Here is a 26,659-nt window from a genome sequence, read left to right as displayed (position 1 = left end):
GGAAGGAAATGGTTGTTGGTCAAGCCGTTGGCTTTTTTGTGTGTGTGTGTGGTATGCGGGCCTCTCACTGTTGTGGCCTCTCCCGTTGCGGAGCACAGGCTCCGGATGCGCAGGTTCAGCGGCCATGGCTCACGGGCCCAGCCGCTCCGCAGCATGTGGGATCTTCCCGGACCGGGGCAGGAACCCGTGTCCCCTGCATTGGCAGGCAGACTCTCAACCACTGCGCCACCAGGGAAGCCCCAAGCCATTGGCTTTTAGGAACCTCCTTCTCCAGCTTAGACTCTGGACAAGGTGTGTAGTGTTTTATCCATTGGGGAAACATTGCATTAATTGGGTCTCATGCCCCTATTTCTGAAAGGAATGACAGGCAGGGGATGGGTTGCGTTTTATCTAGTCGTTACTGTGTTTATGATCCTATGCTTCTCTCAGTTCTCTGGTATAATCTCTAAAACAGGAGAGAGATTTCCTCCCCTGACCCTTCTTAGCACTAATACACATGTGTTTCTACCTTGTAGAGAAAATTTACTTCTAAAGTTATATAGCAGTTTTTCTTTCTTTCTTTTTTTTTTTTTTTTTTTTTTTGTAAACTACTTTTATCGCTTGCTTCATAATTTTTCTTTTCCGGAAATAAAATAGATTTTCATGTTAGAGAAGCAAGTCTTTTTTAAAAATAATTGATTAATTTATTTATTTTTGGCTGTGTTGGGTCTTCACTGCTGCACACGGGCTTTCTCTAGTTGCAGTAAGCGGGGGCTACTCTTTGTTGCAGTGCGTGGGCTTCTTACTGCAGTGGCTTCTCTTGTTGTGGAGCACAGGCTCTAGGCACTCAGGTTTCAGTAGTTGTGGCACACGGGCTCAGTAGTACTGGCTCGTGGGCTCTAGAGCGCAGGTTCAGTAGTTGTGATGCACGGGCTTAGTTGCTCCGCGACGTGTGGGATCTTCCCGGACCAGGGCTCGAACCTGTGTCCCCTACATTGGCAGGCGGATTCTTAACCACTGCTCCACCAGCGAAGCCCGAGAAGCAAGATCTTTAAAAATATATATATATATATATATATATATATATATATGTGTGTGTATATATATATTTTAGGAAAATTTTTTAAAATTCAGGTACAGTCAGCATACAACATTATATTAGTTTCAAGTATACAACATAATGTTTTGATATTTGTATATATTGCAAAATGATTACCACAATAAGTCTACTTAACATCACTCACCATATATAGTTACATAATTCTTTTCTTCTTGTGTTGAGAACTTTTTAAGATTTACTCTTTTAGCAACTTTCAAATATGCAATACAGTATTATTAACTGACGTTGCCATGCTGCACATTATATCCCCATGACTTACTTAGTTTATAACTGGAAGTTTGTAACTTCTGACCACCTTCATCCAGTTTGCTTACTCCCCCTGCTGTCTCTGGCAACCATTTGTTCTCTGTATCTATGAGCTTGGTTTCTGGTTTCGGTTTTGTTTTTGTTTTTGTTTTAATTTTTGGCCATGCTGCGTGGCATGCGGGGACTTAGCTCCCTGACCGGGGATCGAACCCATGCCCCCTACAGTGGAAGCATGGAGTCTTAACCACTGGACTGCCAGGGAAGTCCCTTTTTTTTTTTCCTTTTCTTTTTTAGATTCCACGTATAAGTGATACCATACAGTATTTGTCTTTCTCTGACTTCTTTCACTTAGCATAATGCCCTCAAGTTCCATTCATGTTGTCACAGATGGCAAGATTTCATTCTTTTTTATGGCTGAATAATATTCCTTTGTATATATATGCCCCAATTTCTTTATCCATTCATCTGTAAATGGACACTTTAGTTTATTTCCTTACCTTGACTATTGTAAATAATGCTGCAGTGAACATGGGGGTGCATATATCCTTTCAAATTACTGTTTTTGTTTTCTTTGGATAGTTACCGAGAAGTGGAATGCCTGAATCATACCGTACTTCTATTTTCAATTTTTTGATGATCCTTCATACTGTTTCCCATAGTGGCTGCACCAATTAACATTCCCACCTATAGTACACAGTGATTTCCTTTTCTCCACATCCTCCTCAATATTTATTTCTTGACTTTTTAATAATAGCCATTCTAACAGGTGTGAGGTGGTAATCTCATTGTGGTTTTTATTTACATTTCCCTGATGATTAGTGATGTTGAGCATCTTTTATGTACTTGTTGGCCATCTGTATGTATTCTTCGGAAAAATGCCCATTTTTAAATTAGATTGTTTGTTTTGCTCTGGAGTTGTATGAATTTATATATTTTGGATATTAACCCCTTATCAGCTACATGATTTGCAGATACTTTCTCCCATTCAGTAGGTTGCATTTTGTTGATGATTTTCTTTGCTGCACAGCAGCTTTTTAGTTTGATGTAGTCCCACTTGTTTATTTTTGCCTTTGTTGTCTTAGCTTTTGGTGCTAAATCCAAAAAGTCATTGCCAAGACCAATGTCAAGGAGCTTACTGCCTGTGTTTTCTTCTAGGAATTTTATGGTTTCAGGTCTTACATCATCAAGTCTTTAATCCATTTTGAGTTAATTTTTGTGTATGGTGTATATAGTGGTCTAGTTTCATTCTTTTGCATGTGGCTGTCCAGTTTTCCCAACACCATTTATTGAGGAGACTGTTCTTTCCCATTGTGTATTCTTGGCTCCTTTATCATAAATTAATTGACCATATATGTGTGGATTTATATCTGGGCTCTCTATTTCTGTTCCATTGATCTCTGCATCTGTTTTAGGCCAATACCATACTGTTTTGATTACTATAGCTTTGTAATGTAGTTTGAAACCAGGGAGTGTGATGCCTCCAACTTTGTTCTTCTTTCTCAAGATTGCTTTGACTATTCTGGATCTTTTGTGATTCCATACAAATTTTGGGATTGTTCTATTTCTGTGAAATATGCAGTTGGAATTTTGATGAGAATTGCATTGAACCTGTAGTTTGCTTTGGGTAGTATGGACATTTTAGCAATATTAATTCTTCCAATGCATGAACATTTATGTGTGTCTTCTTCAGTTTCTTTCATCAGTGTCTTATAGTTTCCACTGTACAGGTCTTTTGCCTCCTTGGTTAAATTTATTCCTAATTTTATCTTTTTTGTTGCAATTATAATAAATAGGATTGTTTTCTTAATTTCTCTTTTAATAGTTTGTTATTAGTGTATAGAAACATAACAGATTCCTATATGTTGATTTTGTATCCTGCAACTTTACTGAATTCATTTATTCTAACAGTTTTTTGGTGGAGTCTTCAGGGATTTCTATAAATAATACCATGTCATCTGCAAATAGTGACAGTTTTACTTTTTCCTTTCCCATTTGGATGGCTAAATTTTATTCCTTTTCTTGCCTAATTGCCCTGGCTAGGACTTCCAATACTATGTTGAATAAAAGAGGCAAGAGTGGGCACCGTTGTCTTATTCCTGATCTTAGAGAAGCTTTTAGTTTTTCACTGTGGAGTATGATGTTAGCTCTGGGCTTATCATGTATGGCCTTTATTATGTTGAGATATGTTTCCTCTATACCCACTTTGTTTAGAGTTTTGATCATAGATGTTGAATTTTGTCAATTGCTTTTTCTGCATCTATTGAGATGATCATATTATAGGAAAATTTACTTTCAAATACTCAGAATATTATTTTTGAGAGCCAAGGATATCAGTTATATGGTGTGTATTGGTAGGAAACACTTGAAATAGTTTATGTAAACAAATGAATTTGCAGTATTTGACTTAGATAAAAGAGCATTTTTATTTTATTTTATTTTTTTAAAATTTACTTTAATTAATTAATTTATTTGGGCTGCCTTGGGTCTTTGTTGCTTGCTGTGTGCGGGCTTTCTCTAGTTGTGGTGAGTGGGAGCTACTCTTCATTGCGGTGCACTGGCTTCTCATTGTGGTGGCTTCTCTTGTTGCGGAGCACGGACTCTAGGCACACGGGCTTCAGTAGGTGTGGCACGTGGGCTCAGTAGTTGTGGCTTGCGGGCTCTAGAGCACAGGCTCAGTAGTTGTGGCGCAGAGGCTTAGTTGCTCCATGGCATGTGGGATCTTACCGAACCAGGGCTCGAACCTGTGTCCCCTGAATTGGCAGGCAGATTCTTAACCACTGTGCCACCTGGGAAGCCCAAGAGCATTTTTAACAAGTCACATGCTTCTCGGACTTATTTGCTCTAATGCAAGTGTTTCGGGGAGGGTTTATGAGAAGAAAAGAGATGTTATTCTCTTTATCCTTTAAAATCATTGACCTTGGAATAGATACGTTTCTCAAATTTATTTATGGAAATCTTTTGTATATCTCTTCCTAGGTGTTCCAGTTACTAACTGATATGAAAGAGCAGCGTAAAGAAAGTGGAAAGAATAAACACAGTTCTGGGCAACAGAACTTGAATACTATCACGTATGAAGTAAGTCTAGGTTTTTGGAAGGTCTACCCAAACTGCCATTGAAGGGGGTTGGTTTATCTTGCTGATGACTGGCCACTGAATCATGACTACCTATTATCTGATTTGAGTAGGTTTACTGTAACCCAGTTTTTATCCTGTTTATAGAAGTGGAAAGAGTTTGGCCAATTGCGAATGTTAACCAATTGCAAAGTCAGAGGAGGGAATAATTAAAAGTCTGCCATCACTTCTAATACCAATTGCAAGTCGGGGAGCCCCACGACCACCCTCAGGTTCAATAATTCACTGGAAGTACTCACGGAACTTGCTAAAAGCTATTATGTTCACTGGTACAGGTTATTACAAGGAAAAGATACAGATTAAATTTGGCCAAGGGAAGAAGCAAATGGGGCAGGTGCCAGGAGAAATACCAAATGCAGAGCTTCCGCTGTTCTCTAATGTGGAGTCAGAGCACATTTCTCTTGAAATCAGTGTGTGTTAATACACACAGAATATTGCCAGCCAAGGAAGCTCGGCCAAGCTTTGGTGTCCAGAGTTTTTATTGGGGCTCCATTACCTAGGCATGATTGAATGATTGATTGCCTGTGTAGTTCATGTTAGCCTCCAGGTCTACTGATCCTGCATGACCCAAAGCCCCTACTCTAAGTCTCATTGTTAAGACCATCCATTAGGACATAAGGCCCCCAGACAAAGATACTCCTATTAGATATAATGTTCCAGGAGCATGGAGATTACCTCCCAAAAGCTGAGGGCAAAGTCCAGACTCTCCGTTTTAGCGAAGCCAAATTCTTTATTACAGAGAAAGTGATACTTTTTATGGTAGAAAACTTAGAAAGTACAAAAAAGCATAAAGAAGAAATCAAAAGTAATTCATAATCTTAATATCTAGTTGATAGTTTGTTGCATTCTCTCCCAATCTTATGCTTAAGCTGTTGTATTTGTTATATAATGTTTGATTTCTATATCTGTCATTTTGTTTTTTCTTGTTATTTGCTTTCAATTTTGATTTTGTCTTTAAAGAGGTTTGGATTTAACTCTTTTAATTTTTCTTTTCAAAGACATTTTTAAACTTGCATTAATGTATCATAATCTCTTTTAAGGAAAATAAAGAATTTAACACTTTCGTCACCATTGCTTCCCATCTGATTTTTTTCATTTAATTGTGTGTTTAGAACCCTACAGTTCATTTATTCATTCGTGTTCTTTCACATTATATAGTTCATCTCTTTCAAAGAAGGAAATAAAGATTGTTGGTAATTAGTTTTATACACATTTCAAACTATCAAGCACCCTTAACTACACAGTTAATTAGTTTATGCTCACTATCACTCTATTAATTTTTTTAAAATTTTAATTAATTAATTTATTTTTGGCTGCATTGGGTCTTTGTTGCTGCACGTGGGCTTTCTCTAGTTGCAGCGAGCGGGGGCTACTCTTCGTTGTGGTGCATGGGCCTCTCATTGCAGTGGCTTCTCCTGTTGTGGAGCATGGGCTCTAGGCACGCAAGCTTCAGTAGTTGTGGAGCACAGGCTCTAGAGCACAGGCTCAGTAGTTGTGGACCACGGGCTTAGTTGCTCCGTGGCACATGGGATCTTCCCTGACCAGGGATGGAACCCATGTCCCCTGCACTGGCAGGCAGATTCTTAACTACTGTGCCACCAGGGAAGTCCCCACTCTATTAATTCTTAAGTTCTTGCTTTTAATTTTTGGTGCCTTAAGGAAAGTTACTTTGGTAATAAATGTGCCCTTCTCATTTCGTGATACAGAGTACATGGTATCAGTGTCTTATTACTGATGCTGTTAACTTTGATAACTTGGTTAAGGTGGTGTCTGCCTGGTTTCTCCCCTGTAAAGTTACTGTTTTTCCATTTCCATATTCTGTTAATTAGCAAAGCGTCACCTAGTCCAGCCCACATACAAGGGGAAGGGGAATAGGCTTCATCTCTTAAGGGAGGGATATTAAAGAATTTGAGGACACACATTAAAACTACCACAGTAATTAATAAATATTTTGGGGAAACTGCTTTGAGACTATGCAAATATCCTACTTCTTAAGCTTTTGCCCATTAATTTTAGTATTCATTGGTGGATCCTTCCTGCATTAATTATTCCTATGGTGCGATTGCCCAATGGTGATTTATTTCCCTCATTCTATGTTTAATTGTTAGAATTCTTTGTAAGAAAGAGTTGTTCCTTCTAATCCATTTATTGGGTCATTTATATATGGACTTAAGGCTATTTATTTTATTCTTCGGGTTCCCTGTCTATAAAAAATTGATACATGATAACACAGTTGTCAGACTGAGTTTTTTCTTTAAGATCAGAAAAGCTTTATTCTAAAATTTCAGTAATCTTTTTGTTCTAGCTACTGGTTTTATTTTTGAGGAATTCCTATTATATGAAGATTGAGTCTCCTGAAGGCATTTGTTTTACAAAAGATTTTTGAAGCAAAATTTTAGAATACTAAATTATAGCCATTGGCTTCTCTTTTTGTCATTTGGGGTTGTTTGTCTTATGCTTGCCTTTCCCTTTTTTTTTTTTTGTAGACACTAAAATACATATCAAAAACACCATGCAGGCACCAGAGTCCTGAGATTGTGAGAGAATTTCTCACAGCAGTGAAAAGCCACAAGTTAACCAAGTAAGTAAAAATAATCTTAAGTGGGAAAAGACTGACACATAATGAAAATGACAGCTTATAAAAGTCATCCTCAGCAACTGTGTATTTATATTAGGTTGGGTTTTGAATTGTAATCGGTACACAGGGCGTAGGGTCATGGTATTGTATAAATTTATTTATTGATTTATTGATTGATTGATTGATTGCTGCTTTGGGTCTTTGTTGCTGTGCGCGGGCTTCTCATTGTGGTGGCTTCTCTTGTTGTGGAGCACGGGCTCTAGGCTCGCGGGCTGTAGAGCACAGCCTCAGTAGTTGTGGTGCACAGGCTTAGCTGCTCCGCGGCATGTGGGATATTCCTGGATCGGGGATCGAACCTGTGTCCCCTGCATTGGCAGGCGGATTCTCACTGAGCCACCAGGGAAGTCCCAGGGTCATGGTACTGTAGATGAGACAACTGAGACTTAGACACTGGGATCCTTCTAGAGCCAGAAACAGAATATAGTGGGCTTTTTAATCTCAAAAATGTTTCCCAAAAATCTTCCCATAACCCCTTCCCAGCATTCAGACTAAATTGGTTGAAAAACGGGATTCACAAATTGAAGGGCTTTTTATAAAGTTGATGAATTAAGTCATTTGACATTTGTGTTTGGGGCAAAAATGGCTTGATAATATTCTGTCTGCTCTTCTACTGCCCATTTACTTTCTTGGTGACTTTCTTGAATAAGTTAAGTTTGTAGGAATTAAAAACATTAAGAATTAGATCAAAAGTTTCCATGAGAAGAAAACTAGCCATAGTCTTTAGAATTGATACTAGAGCTGATAAATCCAAAAAGCTTTTGTCATTCATTGAGAATAACAATAATTTTCTTTTGGAGGAAACAGTTGGTGTTAGTTCAGGCGCACAGTTGATACACTATCAGTAAACTAAGTGCCCTTCTCCCCTTGCCTCTCTTCTCTAAATGAACTCTGAAGACAAACATCTTTCAAATGTGTGCATATGTGTGCTTGTGTGTATGTTTACAGTTTGTTTTATTTTTGTGAGAATATACACATAACATAAAATTTACCATCTTAACCATTTTTTTAAAAATTTATTTATTTTTTTGGCTGCATTGGGTCTTTGTTGCGGTGCGCGGGCTTCTCATTGCAGTGGCTTCTCTTGTTGCGGAGCACAGGCTCTAGGCGCACGGACTTCAGTAGTTCTGGCACATGGGCTCAATAGTTGTGGCTTGCAGGCTCTAGAGCATAGGCTTAGTAGTTGTGGTGCACGGGCTTAGTTGCTCTGTGGCATGTGGGATCTTCCTGGACCAGGGCTCGAACCTGTAGTCTCCTGCATTGGCAGGCGGATTCTTAACCACTGTGCCACCAGGGAAGCCCTACCATCTTAACCACTTTTTTTTTTTCATCTTAACCACTTTTAAGCCTTCAGTTCATCTATATTAAGTATAGTGTTCACATTGTGTGTAACCAATACCCAGAATTTTTTTTTTTTTTAATTTATTTGGTTGTACTGGGTCTTTGTTGCAGCAGGCAGGCTCCTTCGTTGCAGCTCACGGGCTCCTTAGTTGCGGCTTACTGGCTCCTTCGTTGTGGCTCACAGTCTCCTTAGTTGCAGCATGCGAACTCTTAGTTGAGGCACACATGTGGGATCTAGTTCCGTGAACCTGGGCCCCCTGCATTGGGAGAGTGGAGTCTTCACCACTGCGCCACCAGGGAAGTCCCCAGAACTTTTAAAATGTTACAAAACAATCTGTATACCAATTACACAACTCCCCATTTCCTGCTCTCCCCAGCCCCTGACACCACCACTCTGTTTTCTGTTTCTGTGGATTTGACTATTCTATATACCTCATGTAATTAGAATCATATAGTATTTGTCTTAAAAAAAAAAGTCTGAATATTATTTAATATTGTTGTCTTTTTATTTTAACCATTTTTAAGTGTGTGATTCAGTGGCATTAGATATATTTAATTGTTGTACATCTCTGCCATCCATCCACAGGACAGTTTTTCATCATGCAAAACTAAAACTCTATAGCCATTAAACAATGACTCCCCATATTCCGCATCCTCTAGCCCCGGTAACCACCAATTTGCTTTATGTCTCATGAATTTGGCTACTTTAAGTACCTCATATGAGAATCATACAGTATTTTTTCTTTTGTGACTGGCTTATTTCATTTATTATGTCTTCAGGGTTCATTGATATTATAGTATGTGTCAGATTTTCCTTCCTTTTGAAGTCTGCATAGTATTACATTTCATGTATATATGACATTTCGTTTATTCATTTATCAACTGATGTGTACCTGGGTTGTTTCCACCTTTCGGCTGTTGCACATAATTATGCTGCTATGAACATGAATGTACAAATATCTCTTTGAGACCCAGCATTCAGTTCTTTTGAGTATATACCCAGAAGCCACGTTTGCTGGATCTTATGATAATTCTATTTTAAAATTTTTGAGGAACTGCCATACTGTTTTCCATAGTGTCTGCTCCATTTTACATTCCCACAAACAGTGCACAAGGGTTCTAATTTCTCCACATCCTCATCAACACTTCTTATTTTATCTTCTCCCTTTTGTTACCGTTGTCATATTTATTACATCTATATATGTTGAAAATAGTGTTTAGCAGTGTTTTATTACTTACGTTCTATACTTCTACATATTTTAAAGAACATAAGAGGACAAAAACAGTCTTTTATATTTACCCAGAATTTTGCTATTTCTTTTGCTCTTCATTCATTCCTGTTCCATGTTTACTTTTTATCATTCAGCCTGAAGAACTTCCTCTATCGTTCTTTTAGAACAGGGCTGCTGGCTACAGTTTTCTTTCAAATGAGAATGTTGTTATTTTCTTTCATTCCTGAAGGATAGTTTCACAGGGTTGAATGATCTTTTCTTTCAGCACGTTAAAGATGTTAGTTCAGTGTCTTCTGATTGCCATGGTTTCTGATGAGAAATCTGTGGTCATGCCAATATGTAATGTATTATTTTCCTCTGACTGTTTTCAATACTTTTCTTTATGTTTGGTCTTTGAAGATTTGATTATGATATATATATATATATATATATTTTTTTTTTTTTTAGTTTATCTTTGCTGAGCTTCTGGATTATGTAAATTTTTGTGTCTTACCCAATTTGTGAAGTTTTGGGTCATTGTTTCTTTAAATATTTTTTTCTGCCCCAGTGTCTTCCTCCTTTCTTTTCAGAACTCCAAAGACACAACTGTTAGAACTCTGATAATTGTTCTGCAGTCCCCAAGCCTCTGTTTTTTATGTTGTTGTTTAAAGACAAGGAAACTTTTTAATTGAAGTATGGTTGATTTACAATGTTGTGTTAGTTTCAGGTATACAGTATAGTGATTCAGTTATACATACATATATATATATTCTTTTGCAGAACTATTTTCCATTATAGGTTATTACAGGGTATTGAATATAGTTCCCTGTGCTATATAGTGGGTCCTTGTTGTTTATCCGTTTTATATATACTAGTGTGTCTGTTAATCCTAAATCCCTAATTTATCCCTCCACACCTTTTCCCTCCTTTCCCCTTTGGTAACCACAAGTTTGTCTTCTATGTCTGTGAGTCTTTTTCTGTTTTGTAAAAATGTTCATTTGTATCTTTTTTTTTTTTAGATTGCACATATAAGTGATATGATATTTGTCTTTCTCTGTCTACTTCACTTAGTATGATAATCTATTGGTCCATCCATGTTGCTGCAAATGGTATTATTTCATTCTTTTTTATGGCTGAGTAATATTCCACTGTCACACACGCGCGCGTGCGCGCGCGCACGCACACACACACACACACACACACACACACACACATCTTCTTTAACCATTCATCTCTTTTTTTTTTTTTTTGCGGTACACGGGCCTCTCACTGTTGCGGCCTCTCCCGTTGCGGAGCACAGGCTCCGGACGGGCAGGCTCAGCGGCCATGGCTCACGGGCCCAGCGGCTCCGCGGCATGTGGGATCCTCCCGGACCGGGTCACGAACCCGTGTCCTCTCCATCGGCAGGCAGACTCTCAACCACTGCGCCACCAGGGAAGCCCAACCATTCATCTCTTGATGGACACTTAGTCCCTTCCGGGACTCCCAAACTGTATATGTTGGTCTACTTCTTGATGCTCCAGAGACCTCTTAGGCTTTGTCCACTTTTCTTTAATCTTCTTTTTTTCTGTTCAAGTTCATCGATTCTTTGTTCTGCCTGTTCATATTTGCCTTCAAATCCCTTTAGTGTTTTTCATTTCAGTCATTGTACTTTCCAGCTCTGGAATTTGTTTTGTTTGTTTGTTTGGGTCTCTTATTGATATTTCCATTTTGTTTATACATTGTTTTCTTTACTTTCTCCACATCTTCCTTTAATTCTAGGAGCATCTTTTTTTTAATTAAAAAAATTAATTAGCTAATTAATTTTTGGCTGCATTGGGTCTGTTGCTGTGTGCGGCTTTCTTTAGTTGTGGTGAGCGGGGGTTACTCTTTGTTGTGGTACACGGGCTTCTAATTGCATTGGCTTCTCTTGTTGTGGAGCACGGGCTCTAGGCACACAGGCTTCAGTAATTGTGTCTTGTGGGCTCTAGATCACAGGCTCAGTAGTTGTGGTGCACTGGCTTTGTTGCTCCGCAGCATGTGGGATCTTCCCGGACCAGGGCTCAAACCTGTGTCCCCTGCCTTGGCAGGCGGATTCTTAACCACTGTGCCACCAGGGAAGCCCCTCATTCTTGGAGCCTCTTTAAGACGGTTGTTTTAAAGCCTTTGTCTAGTAGACCGGCCATCAGGTTTTTTTCAAGGACGTTTTCTATTTATTTTTTTCCTTTGAATGGGCCATACTTAACTGTTTCTTTGTTTACCTTGTGATTTCTTGTTGAAAACTGGACATTTGATCTAATAATGTTGTAACTCTGGAAATCAGATTTTCTTCCTTCCCCTAGGCTTGCTGATTTTTGTTTATTGTTTGCTGTTTTTGTCTTGTAGGCTGTTTCTGTGCTACAGATCAGCTTGAGGTATAAACGCAAGGTCTTCTCAGGTCTTTTCTGAGTGTGCCTCTTTCCCTAGGCATGCACAGTCACTCTGATTTTTTTCCCATATATGCAGTTATTTTTGAATGTCCCAGCCTTTAGTGTCTGAACTTTAGGGAGAAAAAAAAAAAAGAAGGGTTGGGGGGGAAAAAAGGACACCAGCCCTTTAAATTCTAAAAGTCACTTCAGCTGGAGGGGGAGGCGCAACAACAATGGCTGCTGCCCCTTTGCTTGCACCTCTGTGATCAGAAGCTATAGTCAGTGATTAGAGCACAGATCCCTGATATTTGGAGGACAGGGTACTTTTTGCCCTCTCTAGCTTCCACAAGCTGTGTACAAGCTGCTCCAGGAACGTGGGCACAGCTGCCTGCCCCTGGAGTTGGGGGATGGGTGCTGCTACTGTGCTAAGATCTAAAATTGACCAAAATTAACTGCTTTTTACCTTCCAGAACTTCCCCTGGAAGTTGCAAGCCTTCAGTAGACTTCAGAGTTTCAAAATAGTTAATATCAGACAGATTCCAGGAGTACAGTTGTTTTCTAGGCGGGGAGACAGATTTCTGGTACTTCCTACTCTGGCACCTTTGCAGAATTTTTTTTTTTTTTTTAAAGACTTCATGTTTTTAGATCAGTTTTAGGTTTATAGCAACATAAGGGGAAGGTGCAGAGATTTCCCATATGTTCCATCCCCCTCACATCCATAGCATCCCTCATTATCAACATCCCCCATCAGAGTGGTAAATTTGTTATAATCAGTGAACCTACATTGACACGTCATTAACACCAAAAGTTCATAGTTTATATTAGGGTTTACTTGTGGTGGTGAACAGTTCTTTGAATTTGGACAAATCTGTAATGACGTGTATCCACTGTTATGGTATCATACAGATTATTTTCTCTGTAAATCCTTGATGCTTATCTATTTTATGTATAGTAATTTGTATCTGTTAATCCCATACCCATAATTTGTCCCCTCTCCTTCCCCCTCTCTTTCGGTAACCACAAGTTTGTTTTATATATCTGTGAGTCTGTTTTGCATATGTATTCATTTGTATTTTTTTTTATGTTTAATTAAAAATTTTTTTTGGCCATTCCGTGCAGCATGCAGGATCTTAGTTCCCCAACCAAGGATCGAACCCATGCCCCCTACATGCAGTGGAAGCATGGAGTCTTAACCACTGGACCGCCAGGGAAGTCCCTGTATTATTTTTTTAGGTTCTGCATATAAGCGATATTGTATAGTATTTGTCTTTCTCTGTCTGACTTATTTCACTACACATAATATTCTCTAGGTCCATCCACGTTGCTGCAAATAGCAGTGTTTCATTCATTTTTTTTAGCTAATACTCCATTGTGTGTATATGTGTGTGTGTGTGTGTGTGTATATATATATATATATATATATATATACACACACACACACATAAATACATATACACACACACACACATATACACTCACACATTTTAATCCGGTCATCTGTTGATGGGGCACTTGGGTTGCTTCCATGTCCTGGCTATTGTAAGTAGTTCTTTTGCCCATTTTAAAAATTGGGTTATTTGTTTGTTTGTTTGTTTGTTTTGCGGTACGTGGGCCTCTCACTGTTGTGGCCTCTCCCGTTGCGGAGCACAGGCTCCGGACGCGCAGGCTCAGCGTCCGTGGCTCACGGGCCTAGCTGCTCCGCGGCATGTGGGATCTTCCCGGACCGGGGCACGAACCCGTGTCCCCTGCCTCGGCAGGCGTACTCTCAACCACTGCGCCACCAGGGAAAGCCCTGGTTGTTTGTTTTTTTATTGCTGAGTTTTAAGAATTCTTTCTGTGTTTTGGATAACCGTCCTTTATCACGTGTCTTTTGGAAATATTTTCTCTCAGTCTGTGGTTTATCTTGTTTTCTTGACTTTGTGTTTCATAGAGCAAATATTTTTAATTTTAACGAAGTCCAATTTATCAATTATTTCTTTTGTGGATTGTGTCTTTGGTGTTATATCATTATAGTCATTACCATATGCAAGGTCATCTAGGTTTTCTCCTGTGTTATCTCCTGGGAGTTTTATAGTTTTGCATTTTACATTTAGGTCTAGTTGTCTAGATGGTTGTTGTCTAGGTGGTGGGGAGGCAGATTCCTGGTTCTTCCTACTCTGCCATCTTCCCTGAATCCTCTCTGTTCATTTTTTTCCCTCTTTGTTGTTCAAATGGGGTAATTTCTACTGAACTGTCTATATGTTCGCAGACTCTTTTCTTCTGTCAACTCTATTTTGTTATTAAGCCTACATAGTGAATTATAAAATTTCCTATATTTTTCAGTTCTAAAATTTTCATTTGTTTACTACTTATAATTTCTGTCTCTTTCCTGAGAATTTTTATTATTCCATTCATTTCAAGAATGTTTAAAAAAAAAGAATTTGTGTATATCTCATGTTGTAATAATAGCTACTTTAAAGTTTTTGTCTGATAATTCCAACATCTGGGTCATGATAGATTTGGTATCTGTTGATGAACTTTTCCCTTGAGAATTAGTGATAGTTCCCTCATTGAGATAATTTTAGATTGTATCCTGAACATTTTGAATATTATATTGTTTAGAACTCTGGATCCTGTGAAATGCCTCTGGTTAATGTTGCTTTTTTTGGTTTCTTTTAGCAGGTGGTCGTCCAGTTATGTTCACACCTCAAGTCTCTTGGCTTACATGGCAAGGATTTCAATATCAGTTTAGATTTTAAACTGTTTGTTCTGCTGCTTTGGATCTTTTTTGCATATGAGACTGGAGTTATGTTTTAACTTGTTCACTTCTCAGTGTGTTTGCTGTGCTGGGTCTCTGCTCTTTGTTGTTTGGGGCTGTTCTACACATGAATAGCTTGGGCTAAACCTAAGATTTGTGCTGATTGGTACTCAAATTTAGGGAAATCCTCTCTCTTGCTCTTCTCTCTGGGATTGCCCCCAGACTCTCAGGCGCACATGTGCCCCCTTTTTTAGGCCTCTGCCACAAGTACTAGATTTCTGTCATCATTTTAGCTGCCTTTGTTTGCATTTGTTACTGGTGCCACCCTTGGGGCAAAGAAGGTAGGAAAAAAGAGGAGAGGGGAAAAAAAGATATTCCTTGGCACTCTGGACCACAGTGGCTCCCTTCCTGGATATACCCACTGCTAGGGCTCCCTGAGGAACTGCCCTCGAGTTGTGGGCTTTACCTAGATCTCCAGATCTCTGGGGCCCCTTTTCCCAATCTTCTGGCCAGAAAGATGGAATTTCTCTTGGAGTTTCAGCTCCATGTGAAACTACTGCTGTAGGGCAGTACTGCTAAGGGCAGTCCTGAGGATCAGGGCTTATGAGAGAAAGGAGGAAAAGAAAGAAACTCACATCCATCCCCCACACCAATTAGTTCTTTTCTCTTTTTTAAAAAAATATTTATTTTAGGGCTTCCCTGCTGGCACAGTGGTTGGGAGTCTGCCTGCCGATGCAGGGGACGCGGGTTCGTGCCCCAGTCCGGGGGGATCCTGCGTGCCACGGAGCGGCTGGGCGGGCCCATGGGCCGTGGCCGCTGGGCCTGTGCGTCCGAAGCCTGTGCTCCACGGCGGGAGAGGCAGTGAGAGGCCCGTGTACAGCAAAAAAAAATTATTTTCTTTATTTATCTTTGAACGCATCGGGTCTTAGTTGCAGCACAGAATCTTCGTTGCAGCGTGCAGGTACTTTGTTGCGGCATGCGGGTTTTTCTCTAGTTGTGGCATGTGGGCTTCAGAGTGCAAGGTTCTTCGCTGCGGCACGTGGGCTCTCTAGTTGAGGCGTGCGGGCTCAGTAGTTGAGGTGCGCGGGCTTAGTTGCCCGGCAACATGTGGGATCTTAGTTCCCCAACCAGGGATTGAACCCGTGTCCCCTGCATTGGAAGGCGGATTCTTAACCACTGGACTACCAGGGAAGTCCCACCAACTAGTTCTAGCTTTCTTCAAGTTTTGTTTCCCTTTCCAGTCCACCTACTTTTGTTTTCAGAGTCCAGGTTTTTGCTTTTTGTGTTTTGTCCTGCGTTTGTTGTTGTTGTAAACAACAGAAAGAGGCTTTAGTGGGTTTACTGCATCTTGTCTACAACAGAAGTCCTAATGGTCGATTTTTAAGACCTCTTCTCAGCTGTTTGCCTGGTGTTTTGCTTCGCAATCCCTACATCTTTTTCTATAAATATGCACCTGGCTACTATTCAGTTGCCTTGCAAGCTGATTCATGATTGGCCATAATCTATATATATTTCAAGTAGACTGTAATATTCAGGGGAGGATTTATTTCTGTTCTCTTTTTCCATTTGTGATCCTAAATTTGAAGATTTGTAAAGTCCTTTTTGACCCTTTAATGTTTACTTTTCATTAAATGGTTGATTCCTGGGACAGATGAACATGCCAGGGTTCTTAATGACACACAGGTTATCTATGACTGTAGGAAGCAAAAGCTGCAGGCAGTGTTGTTCTGAAAACAACAGTAGAGGGGGCCGGCAGGCTTCGTTCACTGTCCCTGGGCCCGGCTCCTCTGGGAGGGAGCCAACTACTGCAGCCCACTGGAATTCATTTGGCCTCAGTGCCTGGTGACTCAGGGGGCTGCTTGCCATATGCTATCAAGACCTGGATCATTTTGTGCTAGCCAGTACAGTTTAAGACAGGAATCACATTTATAACAGAAACTGCTGTGAAGTGCTCTTTAATTCTTATTTCTGATTATCCCGATAGAGTTTTTCTCTACCATTCTCTCAGGAAGAAGAGGTTCAAGATAATAGCCCTTAAGTGGTCTGGTTCTAGTAGTACAAACTGGAGCTGCATTAATTTCCTTAAAAGCCTCCATTGCTAGAGTTCTTGAAGATTTGGGAGGAACCATGTTTTATTTGACTTTATAGCTTTATTCAGCAAAATGGTAGTTTTGAGACTCAGCTTAAAATCACTTTGACACTAAGTCCTATGTCATCTTTTCCTGTAGCATGTTAATTCCCCAAGGCATTGGTTCTCTAATCATTTAAATTTTTTTGCTTGAGGTACTTTGTTCTTAAGAAGTGCAGCCTGGCTTGCAGCCCCAGGTCTCATCCTGAGATCTCCTTAGGATGTACAGCCATGTCTGCCAGGAGTAGAAGGACTTGCCTTTGAGACCCAGGTCTGTAAATAACCCATGTGCAGCAATGAAGACCCAATGCAGCCAAAACTAAGTAAATTAATTAAAAAAAAAAAAAGTGGTCAGCATGGAGCTCCCTGCACCCTTTAATGAGAACAGTTTTGGTGACCAGTTGTGGGGGGAGCTAAAGTGCAGTGAATTAAGTGAAGGAGAGAAAGTAGAGATGATAAAAATAAGCCTGATTATGAAGTCGGGGGGCATGTTTGTAACCACCGCCCCCAGAACTGGCACCTGCAGTATGTGTGGTTCTGGGACTTGACTTCAGCAGGGCTTAGCTCCTGGGGGTGCAGAGCAGAGAACTTGACTGGTTGGTTTGACTCCAGGTTGGGGTTTTTCAGGGAGTAGCTGTAATGATTTTGTCGGTAGAAGACTTATCCTTTTTGCAACTGTAGGAACATTTTCAGCATTTCAGAGCCTGGCAGGATAATGACTGTTCAATAAACTGAGTTCTGTTGCTTTGATTGATTTGTAGCTGAGATGTTCATTTATTCAGCCATGTCTTTTCCTACTCTTTATTCTTTATTCATGCTGTTAGATGATGGTGGTTAAAATAAATAATTTTGTTTTGAGTGAGGATTCATATTTTCCAACTCAGCTGGTCCTTCAAAGCTGCTTGCTTATTCCTAGTCTTATTCCTAGTCTCCTCCTTACTCGATTCTCTGCAGCTTTTAGTCCTGTTAACCCTCTTCACGTCCAGACCTCTCAGATGGTGACCTCACTTTTGCTTCACTGAGAAAACTATCCAAAATGAACTCATTTCCCTTCACATCTCCTAAAATTTGCTTTTTCTTTCCCCATTGCTGTGATCTCAGTGAAACATGAGCCTTTTCATGGAAACTTTGAACTTTTGTTTTTTTTGAGGGTCTTTTCTTTTCTCTCCTGTTATTTCAGCCTCTCCACCTGCTTGTGTTCTTAGCCGACAAACATGCTTCAGTTTCCCTTCAGAACCTGCCCTCCTCAGGCCATAATTCCTTTTTTACTTCTATCCTGTCAAGAGCTCATTTCTGTCCATTACACTGAGCTGAACCAGGCCCACAGCCTCCGTGAACGGCAAGGGTCAGTATCCACCACAGCCAGCCTACCCTGCGCAGCCTCCTGGGAATCCGGTGTACTCTCAGACCTTGCATCTTCCTCAGGTTCCACCCTGTACTGATGCTTCACCTGCCTGCTCAGAGGTCTGCCATCCGAGCTTTGTGCACTCAGGGGCTGCCACAGTCCCCACCGTGTCAGCTGCTTTTCCTGGCACCTCACGGTATCTTCCCACGGCCTAGTCTGTGGCCGTTGGCCTTTTAGGTTGCAGAGTCCCCATGGCTTAGTATCTGGTTGGTCCCATCTCCAGGTGGCTCAACAGTGCCGGTGGGAGGAGGATGTGATGAAGGTTCCAGATTTGGAGCTGAGGCTACTGCTGGCACGGTTCCTCCTACAGCACCGGGTATCCTCCCACTGCGCAGCTTGCAGTCATGCAGGGAGCCCATGTCCTTGTAACTCAGTGGAAGAGAAACTTCTCCATGGGTGGCTCAGATGGTGACTACACCATCCGGTGAGGAACCAAGGCCACCTCTGTGCCAGGAAAGACATCACATAGCTTCTCACAATATAACTGCTTTAGTCACATTAACCTGAAGTTGCGGTTTAGACACATGTTGTTGAGGTGTCTTTCTGGTGCCCAAACTTTCAATCACTTTTCAAACTTACTAAGAAACCATATATATAGTAGTAGCATTACCGCCCTGAAGCATTTTGATGTAGGGGGGTGTATCCATTCATAAAATGAATGTGAGTGAAGCAGCCCTAGGGACCTTCCTTTAGTTTCTCTGGAGTAATACTGTACCATACTGGTCTTTGCTTTTAGTAATAAAACATGAAATTAGGTTTGGAGAGAACTTTGATTTTCTGATTAAAGTTGCCAGATTATTCTGATTGGTCTTTAATCTCCTGTAATTCTTTGATTTTTATTACTTGTTATAAATGAAACACATTGGTTGTCTGCCTTTTCCTTTCCACCCTTTGCTCTAATCCCACCCTTTACCCTAGTCTTCCCTCCCTCCCACCAGTCTCCATTGAATCAGTGGTGCAGGACGGAAAGCAGTCAGACCCATTTCCTTCTCTCCTTGCACTTCTCCCACTTGTCGTATATATATATATATATATATATATATATATATATATGGTTTTTTTTGTTTGTTTTTTTTTTTTTTTTTTTTTTTTTGCGGTACGCGGGCCTTTCACTGCTGTGGCCTCTCCCGCTGCGGAGCATAGGCTCCGGACGCGCAGGCCCAGCAGCCATGGCTCACGGGCCCAGCCGCTCCGCGGCACGTGGGACCTTCCCGGAACCGGGCACGAACCCATGTCCCCTGCATCGGCAGGCGGACTCTCAACCACTGCGCCACCAGGGAAGCCCCCACTTGTCATCTTTTAACTAGTCTTTTACAAGGATCCTCTGAGACTCCCTCTGTGCCCTAAGCACAGACCCCTTTATTTCCACTTTGGATCTCCTTAGGCAGAAGTGGAGAGTGCCTTTGGACCCGCCTTAAAGATCATCTCTTTATACATGAACCAAACCCAAATTTGCTTTGTTGCCAGAAAAACAACTTTTCCTGATATCAAAGCATATCAATACAAACTGTACTGAAACAGTTTAAAATAAGAGGGGCAACAAGGAGGATGCCTTTGAAAAGCCTGATGACTTTAGAGCCAAATTAAGGGGAGTTTTCAGATCACAAATTGGTTACAATTTATTGTCAGAGTGCCTGATGTGGCCACTCATGGCTCCCAAGAATTCCTAAGCTGGGTTAATGGGGTCATATTGTGAATGTCTCACTCCAAAATGACTTGAGTCCAGTGAAATCTCACTAGGGCTAAGAATATTTCGGGATCCTTAATCTTTTGATTTTTGTTTTCTGAAATTGGATTTTATTTTATCTTATAATTTCATTTCACCTAAATTTTGTGTTCTCTACATGTTATGTTCGTTGTGGAAGTTCAGTGTTGTATGTCTTTAGCTGCACTGTGGTGCATCTGTCTTATGGGTTTTTTATACTAAAAATGTAGAATAAAGACTGTTTTGAAGATTTGAATAAAGTGATGATAATTGAAGTACAAAGAAAAAAAAGAGGTATTTCCTCCACAGTTATTCCCCAGTCCCCACACTCCAGTTGTCACCGTAACTGTTATTACACTGAACTACTTGCCCAGGCCACCAGTGCCCTCCTTTTTGGCAAATCCAGTGACTTCTGTACCATCAACCTACTTTCCTCTCTTCAGCATTTGACATTGTTGATAATACCCTCTGTTCTGAACTTTTCCTCTCTTGGTTTCCATCACACCACTCTCCTAAGTTTTCTTTTTCTCTTTTCACTCCTTGCTCCTTTGCTGATTTCTCTCCCGGCCCCTTGAATGGAGGTGTTTTATGGTGTTCTGTCTGGGTCTTCATTTACTCAGCAGCTGGTCTCTGGACTACGATTTCCACTCTCTTGGTTTCACATAACTCCTTGATAATAAAGCCAGCTCTGATCTTTTCCTTTAGTTCTAGACCAAACTAGAACTAAAACTAGACAGGCTGTTCAACTGAGACCTCTTCATTGTGGTTTCAAAAGTACCACAAACTCAAATTCAAATTTTCAATTAATACATTTTTTCCAAACAGGCTAAACATCTGACAGTAAGCCTTAACTCTCGCATTTCCTTCACCCCACCCCCCGACCCAACCTAGGCAGTTGTCTGGTCCTGTTGACTGTACCTGAAGGTGACCAGGAGCATTTCACAGGTCCAGACTCTCATTTCCTTTCCTGCTGCTGCTGCTACTGCTGCCCAGGTTCACAACTTTTGAGTATTACAGTGTCTCTGCCTCCATTTTCTCAGGTGTTCTAGACCCAGCAAGTCACTCCTTCCTTCAGTTGCTGTTCAGTGTCTACAGAGTAACATCTGGCCTGTTGGTAGTCAGGCCTTTGTGACCTTGTCCCAGATGGCTCTTTCAACCTGTGTCCCACAGCCTCTCTAGCAGCCATTTCCTGAAACTCCATGAATTTTTGTTCTTCTGGGTGTTTACTTGTACTCTTCCTTCCCTGACCGCCCATTCCTCTTTTCCTTTTTGCCTAGAAAATCCTTAAGGGCGCGCAGTGCAAGAGTCGTCTCCTTTCTGAAGTCTAGAGTGAATATTTGGGGGACTGTGAGGAGTGGAGTTTAACTACAGCCGCCTTTTTACTGTGACTACCGTTTATGGGAAATTACTGTGTGGGTCGTCATTATGAACACTATGAATGGTTATGGACATGGGCTTTCATCGCAGAGTCCCAGCTCTGCCATTTACTAGCTGTGTAACCTTGGACAAAGTATTTCTTTACCATCTCAATGTCAAGTTTGAGGGTTAAATGTGCTTGCTATATGGAAGGTATGCAGTAAATGGTAGCTGCTCCTGCTATAAATGGTAAGATTTTCATCCCTCATAATCTCCTTATGAGATCAGTAAGTATTGTTGTCATTCCTGTTTGACAGGTGGTGAAACCAAGGCTTAGGGAGAACTGAGTATCTGGTACTGCTTCCCCAAACACCTGGCTGTGGAAATTGTGGCTTATTCATCACTTTATTCCAGAATTGTTTATTGAATTGAAAGATGAAGTTGGAGGGACTTCCCTGGTGGTGCAGTGGGTAAGACTCTGTGCTCCCAGTGCAGGGGGCCTGGGTTTGTTCCATGGTCAGGGAACTAGATCGCACATGAGTACCGCAACTAAGAGTTCACATGCCACAACTAAGGAGCCTGCCTGCTGCAACTAAGACCTGGTGCAAACAAACAAACAAATAAATAAATAAATTTTTAAAAAAAGAAAGAAAGAAAGATGAAGCTGGAGCTCCAGGGTCAGATTGAGAGAGAAATGTAGAAATTGTCACCTGCACAAGGGTGGTAATTGAAGCCACTTTCTTTCAAGTCCTGTCATCTTTGAGAGTCCACACATTTCAACCACCCCTTCAGCAAGGAGCTGTAAATTGTGACAGATGATAACGAGTATCTTCACTGTTACTTAAACCTTTTGTTGAAATTTCCTTGTATTTGTCTTCTTTCCCCAACTGGATTGTAAGCTCTTTGAGGGCAGAAGACTGTGTCTTATACTACTGTGTATTAACTCCTGTCCCCTTAGAGTCCTTGTTTTTGTTTACTAAGATAACAAGCCAAGTCTGAATAACATTTAATCTTAATCTCAAAAAGGAATTCTCAACCATTTCTAAGTGATGACCAACCAAGATGATTTTGTCAATCTTTTACTTTCTATAATTTGGACTAAGAAAGCATTATTCACATTTTCCAAATAAAATTTATTAAAACTACACCTGTGCTATCTGCTATCGATGCATTTCTTGTAATCCAAGCCTCTGTACCATTAGGATTCTAATACACATTTGTGCCCTTGAGTAAGAGTCACTGATATAGGACTCTCTTACTCCCGTTCTTTTGTTTTACAGTTGAAGAAACTGAGGGCCATGTTCCAAGTTGTTCTTCCATTTGTTATCTGACAAAGTGTTCTCTAAACAGCTTGGTCAAGACTCAAAATCCTTAGGGGTATGAGAGTTTTAAATGCTCTGTACTTTTCTTTTGACAGAGCTGAAAAGCTTCAGCTGTTGAATCACAGGCCAGTGACTGCTGTTGAGATCCAGCTGGTGAGTGAAGGAGGCTTGAATTTGGGCGGGTTAGTTTCTGGGTCTGAGATGTAGAAAGGGTCCTAAAGGCTGAGCTCAGACAAGCCAGGAACTGCCATTACTTGAAAAGACTGCCAGACCACCCATTCTGTAAGTGAAAAGAAACCTCACCAATTTGATGCTAGTTAGTATGGACTTCGGGAAAGGGAAAGACTGGAGAAAATTCAATTCCTTCTGTCGGGTCTGGGGCTATGACTTGGCAGCTCTTTGTCTCCCCAGTGTCCTACACTCTTCTGGCTATTGCTTCCCTGTAGAGGTTATTGCCAACCAGGTAAAAACATTAGATTCGACATGACTCTGGTGTTTATCTCCCCCCACTCCCACCCTTTAACCTCCTTTTTCCTGTATCTTCTCTTGGTTAATGGAGTGCACTTTCCCGCATGCTCGCTCTCTCTTACCCTCCTGGTCCAGTGTCCCAAGCTAGAAGCCCAGAAGTCATTCCCTTCCCTTTATCTCCTAGTTAGTGAGTCAGTCCCAGGTTCTCTTGCTTCTCCCTCCTCTTGTTCTTTCTTCTCTCCATACTGCACTGCATTAATTCCTGTAATTGTTTCTCAGCTCGGCTCTTGCACCTGTCCTCTCACCGTTCTCCCTGCCTCCAGTCCAGCCCCCTCCTGTCCATCTTCTACACCACGATCAGAGTTCACTTTCTAAAGCCACACATTTGATCATCTTGTTTCCCCGCATGAAACCATTCAGTGGACCCTCAACACGTGCAAACAGCATAAAGCTTTAGAATTGGGGAAGCCAGAGTAAAAGGTGGAGATGGTATAAGGAGAGTGTGAAGATGAGGCCCAGTGGTGCAGACCCAGTGGTTGCTGTACTGGCATGTGCCGCGCTTTCCTTCCGTGTACAGGGCAGAGAGCACTGTTAAGTTCCAAATATTAGGCAGGCCATTCAACTGCGAGTAAAAGAAAAGTTTGGCTGAAGAATTAATAAAATGAGAATAAAGCAGTTTTCAAAGTCAGTTTTAGAAGTATTTAGCTCTTTGTCAAGTTTCCTTCAGAAAAATGTAGAAGAAAATGGCCAAAAATACCTTTGATATTTAGAGTTGCTTAAAAACAAAACAAAACAAAAAAACCTTTTTTAAAAAGGATTGTGGGGTATTTAATTTTTGACTAAAACTTTTACTGTCTTCTCAGCATTTTGTTTCTCCCCTTCAGAATGCACCCAAAATTAAATTAGAAGAATTCCTTCTATAAAGGGTACCTTTCTGGGGGAACTGGGCTTCAGGCTAAGCAGAGATCCTTTTTTTTTTTTTATATCCTCATTATTCTGATGCTTTCGACTATGTTGGAGATTCAGCTTAGAAAAGAGAAAAAACAAAACAGCAAGAAACTAATCCCTGTCCTTCTGGTTTAAGGATCACATGTCATGTCTCCTCCAACTTTAATCAGCAACATATGTTATTCATGGCTTAATGACAGATGGAGAGAAGAGATGAGGAGGATTAGCATGACCTCATCCCAGAGGCTGTAGAAAGCTCTCATTACCTGATAAGATTAGCTGCTATTAAGATTGCCTGCTCTATGCCAGACTTGGTGCCAGGGGCTTTGTATATGTCACTTTTAATGCCCTCACCATAGTCTTGGTTAGTGAGTGGCTGAGTGGGTCTGATTCAGAAACCTTACTCTGTTCCTCCAAGCCATGTGCTTCTACATGGTGAGGAGAAAGGTGTGTGTGTGGCATCCCCTCCTTTCCACAGGAAGGTAGGCCTTGTTAAAAACTGGGTGTGTTATTTCCCAGCAGTGGGACTGTTTTTTGGCTAGATTTTTCCTAGCCTGGGATTTGGCTACAAAGGGTTAGCAAATCATTTACCAAGATTTGTAGCAGTGTCTCTTCTCACCAGAAAGGGATAATAAATGAGGTTTTCCCTAGAGTGGAAAGTGCAGAGGACTTGAGAATTTCCCTGTGTTAACCTTACAGCCACTTATTCTCACTGGGTCCAGAAGTAATCCCAATATTCAGCATTTGTCAGGATTCACTTTTGGAGACTGAAGCTTCTTTTTTTTATTTCAACTTCAGCCATGATTTGTTGTGATCCTCAGATCCACAGCCAGCTGCCTGCTGTGTGTGAGGAAATGAGGAAGCCACCAGCTCTGTGACCTCTGCCATGCCCTGCTATATATTCATTTGGGACCATTTGTGAGTCCTCTGGCCTAAAGACAGGACCGTGAACCCCCTGACCTCACAGGCCACTGTCCTGAACGGCACTACCATCTGTGCCTATTGTAGTTTAGTGATTGTAAAAAGGCTTGAATTACATAGTTCCATGGCTTAAATTATGTTCTCCTTTGGTCCTTACTGTAGGCGTTACTTTTGTTTTACTTCAGAAAAACTCAAACTATATAGAGGTTAAGTGAACCGTTCTGGGTCACATAGCTAGAAGTGTCTGCTGTTGTTAGACTTTGCGTTGTTTTGAGGAAAGTAGGAGGTTAGGCCTGGCAGCTTAGAGTGAGAAGCAACCATTTTTGGAATGCAGCAGCCCAGTCTGACAGCCTGATAACCAGTGTGGTCTTCATCTGTGATAAAAAAGTTATCATTTATGTTGACCTGCCTACAAAAACTTTTATTTTTACATTTCATTTGCCCTTACATTCAGAACAACTTGAACCCTTTAATGTTTGGGAACGTTGAGACGGTGCTTTGCATTTCTTTATTTGGGCTCTGTTTCTTCTGTGTTGGAAAGAAAAGCTGAGGAATAATATAGTTATTATTTACTCTAGCGATCCAAGAGGGGTTAGTAAGTTTTTGGTTTCTGCAAGTTTCTTTTTTGTGTATATTTCATTCTGCTTAGTACAGCTCAGGTTTTCTTCCTGTGACTGGGAAAGAAAATTTCCCGACTCTAATTATCCCTGAGGGTTGTTTGCTGATAAAAGCTTCTGCTCTGGGCAACTTTGGCAAAATTAGTAAAGCTTGTCAGCCCTGTTGCTAAGAACACACCTAGCTGAAACTGGATCTGTCAGACCCAGAGATTGGGATGCAAGAAGGTGGCCTGTCAAAATCCTCTCTGTTTGGTTTTCTAAAAGAGCCCTCAGAGGTCATACAACCAAACTTTCAAACCAGTGGACTCTGGTGTGCCATACAATGTCTCTAAGAGAGGAAATGATAGAAACCTCTTACTTGAGGCTGTGGTATTCTAGAAGGAGCTGGGACTCAAAGTCTCAAAAGACCTTGCACTGCTTGCTGTGAGATACAGATCACGTTTTCCTTGTGATGCGGAGCCTCCATGTGCTTGTCTGTAAATTGTCCTCATTTTATGTACAGCATCATTGAGAAGAGAAGCTCTGGTGGCAGTGATTGTAGGAAAACCCCTGGTCCACTGTGGAGCACAGATAATGGAGGGAGGTTGTCACTGGTCTAACAACAGTCTAAGTCTCCTTCACCCTCTTCCCCTGAGGAAACAGTTCATCATCAACTGTGTGTGCCAGTTATTCATAAACTTGGAGACACTTTTCTCCCAAATAGAGATCATTTTTTCCTCAAGATTAAGTTATCAAGTCAGATATATCCCTCCTTCCTCCTCCTTCATTCTTTGGAGGCGGTGTATGTTAGAGTATTTCCTTTTACAGACCGTAATTTTACATGGCTGATGCTAAAAGTGGGCTTTTGAGGATTGTTTCTTGTTCAGTAGAGAAGTTACATGGAACCTTTGAATCTTTAGAATATGGTCATTTTATTTCACAGTATGATGGGAAGAAGCCCCATTGGTTCACCTGGATCTTTACTCTAGAGCACCCAGGATTATTCTCTAGTTGTGGAAACA

At 40.9% G+C, this 26,659-nt stretch overlaps 2 protein-coding genes and 1 pseudogene across 7 annotated transcripts in view; all 3 read left to right on the top strand.

Moving 5' to 3' along the window:
- CRCP (CGRP receptor component) overlaps positions 1–26,659 on the top strand; it is a 67,810-nt gene that overhangs the window by 27,822 nt on the left and 13,329 nt on the right. For 4 of the 5 annotated variants that reach the window (XM_033839101.2, XM_033839100.2, XM_004312408.4 and 1 more), the window contains 3 exons: positions 4,322–4,420; positions 6,964–7,058; positions 22,800–22,857. In XM_033839101.2, the coding sequence (XP_033694992.1) occupies positions 4,343–4,420; positions 6,964–7,058; positions 22,800–22,857 (231 nt within the window). In that variant the 5' untranslated portion in view covers positions 4,322–4,342. The remainder of the gene's footprint in view (positions 1–4,321; positions 4,421–6,963; positions 7,059–22,799; positions 22,858–26,659) is intronic. The other variant, XM_073792059.1, reaches the window with a different exon arrangement.
- TPST1 (tyrosylprotein sulfotransferase 1) overlaps positions 6,964–26,659 on the top strand; it is a 185,529-nt gene continuing 165,833 nt past the window's right edge. The window contains exon 1 of one of the 2 annotated variants that reach the window (XM_073792050.1): positions 6,964–7,058. The gene's annotated coding sequence lies outside the window, so the exon portion shown is untranslated. Of the gene's footprint in view, positions 7,059–22,839; positions 22,858–26,659 lie in introns of those variants that run through there. The other variant, XM_073792051.1, reaches the window with a different exon arrangement.
- LOC109547690 (DAZ-associated protein 2 pseudogene) lies at positions 17,273–19,325 on the top strand (annotated as a pseudogene).

Source organism: Tursiops truncatus, chromosome 15, assembly GCF_011762595.2.
Source record: "Tursiops truncatus isolate mTurTru1 chromosome 15, mTurTru1.mat.Y, whole genome shotgun sequence".
In the NCBI taxonomy this organism is placed as follows: domain Eukaryota; kingdom Metazoa; phylum Chordata; class Mammalia; order Artiodactyla; family Delphinidae; genus Tursiops; species Tursiops truncatus.
This window is presented reverse-complemented; position numbering and strand designations above follow the sequence as displayed.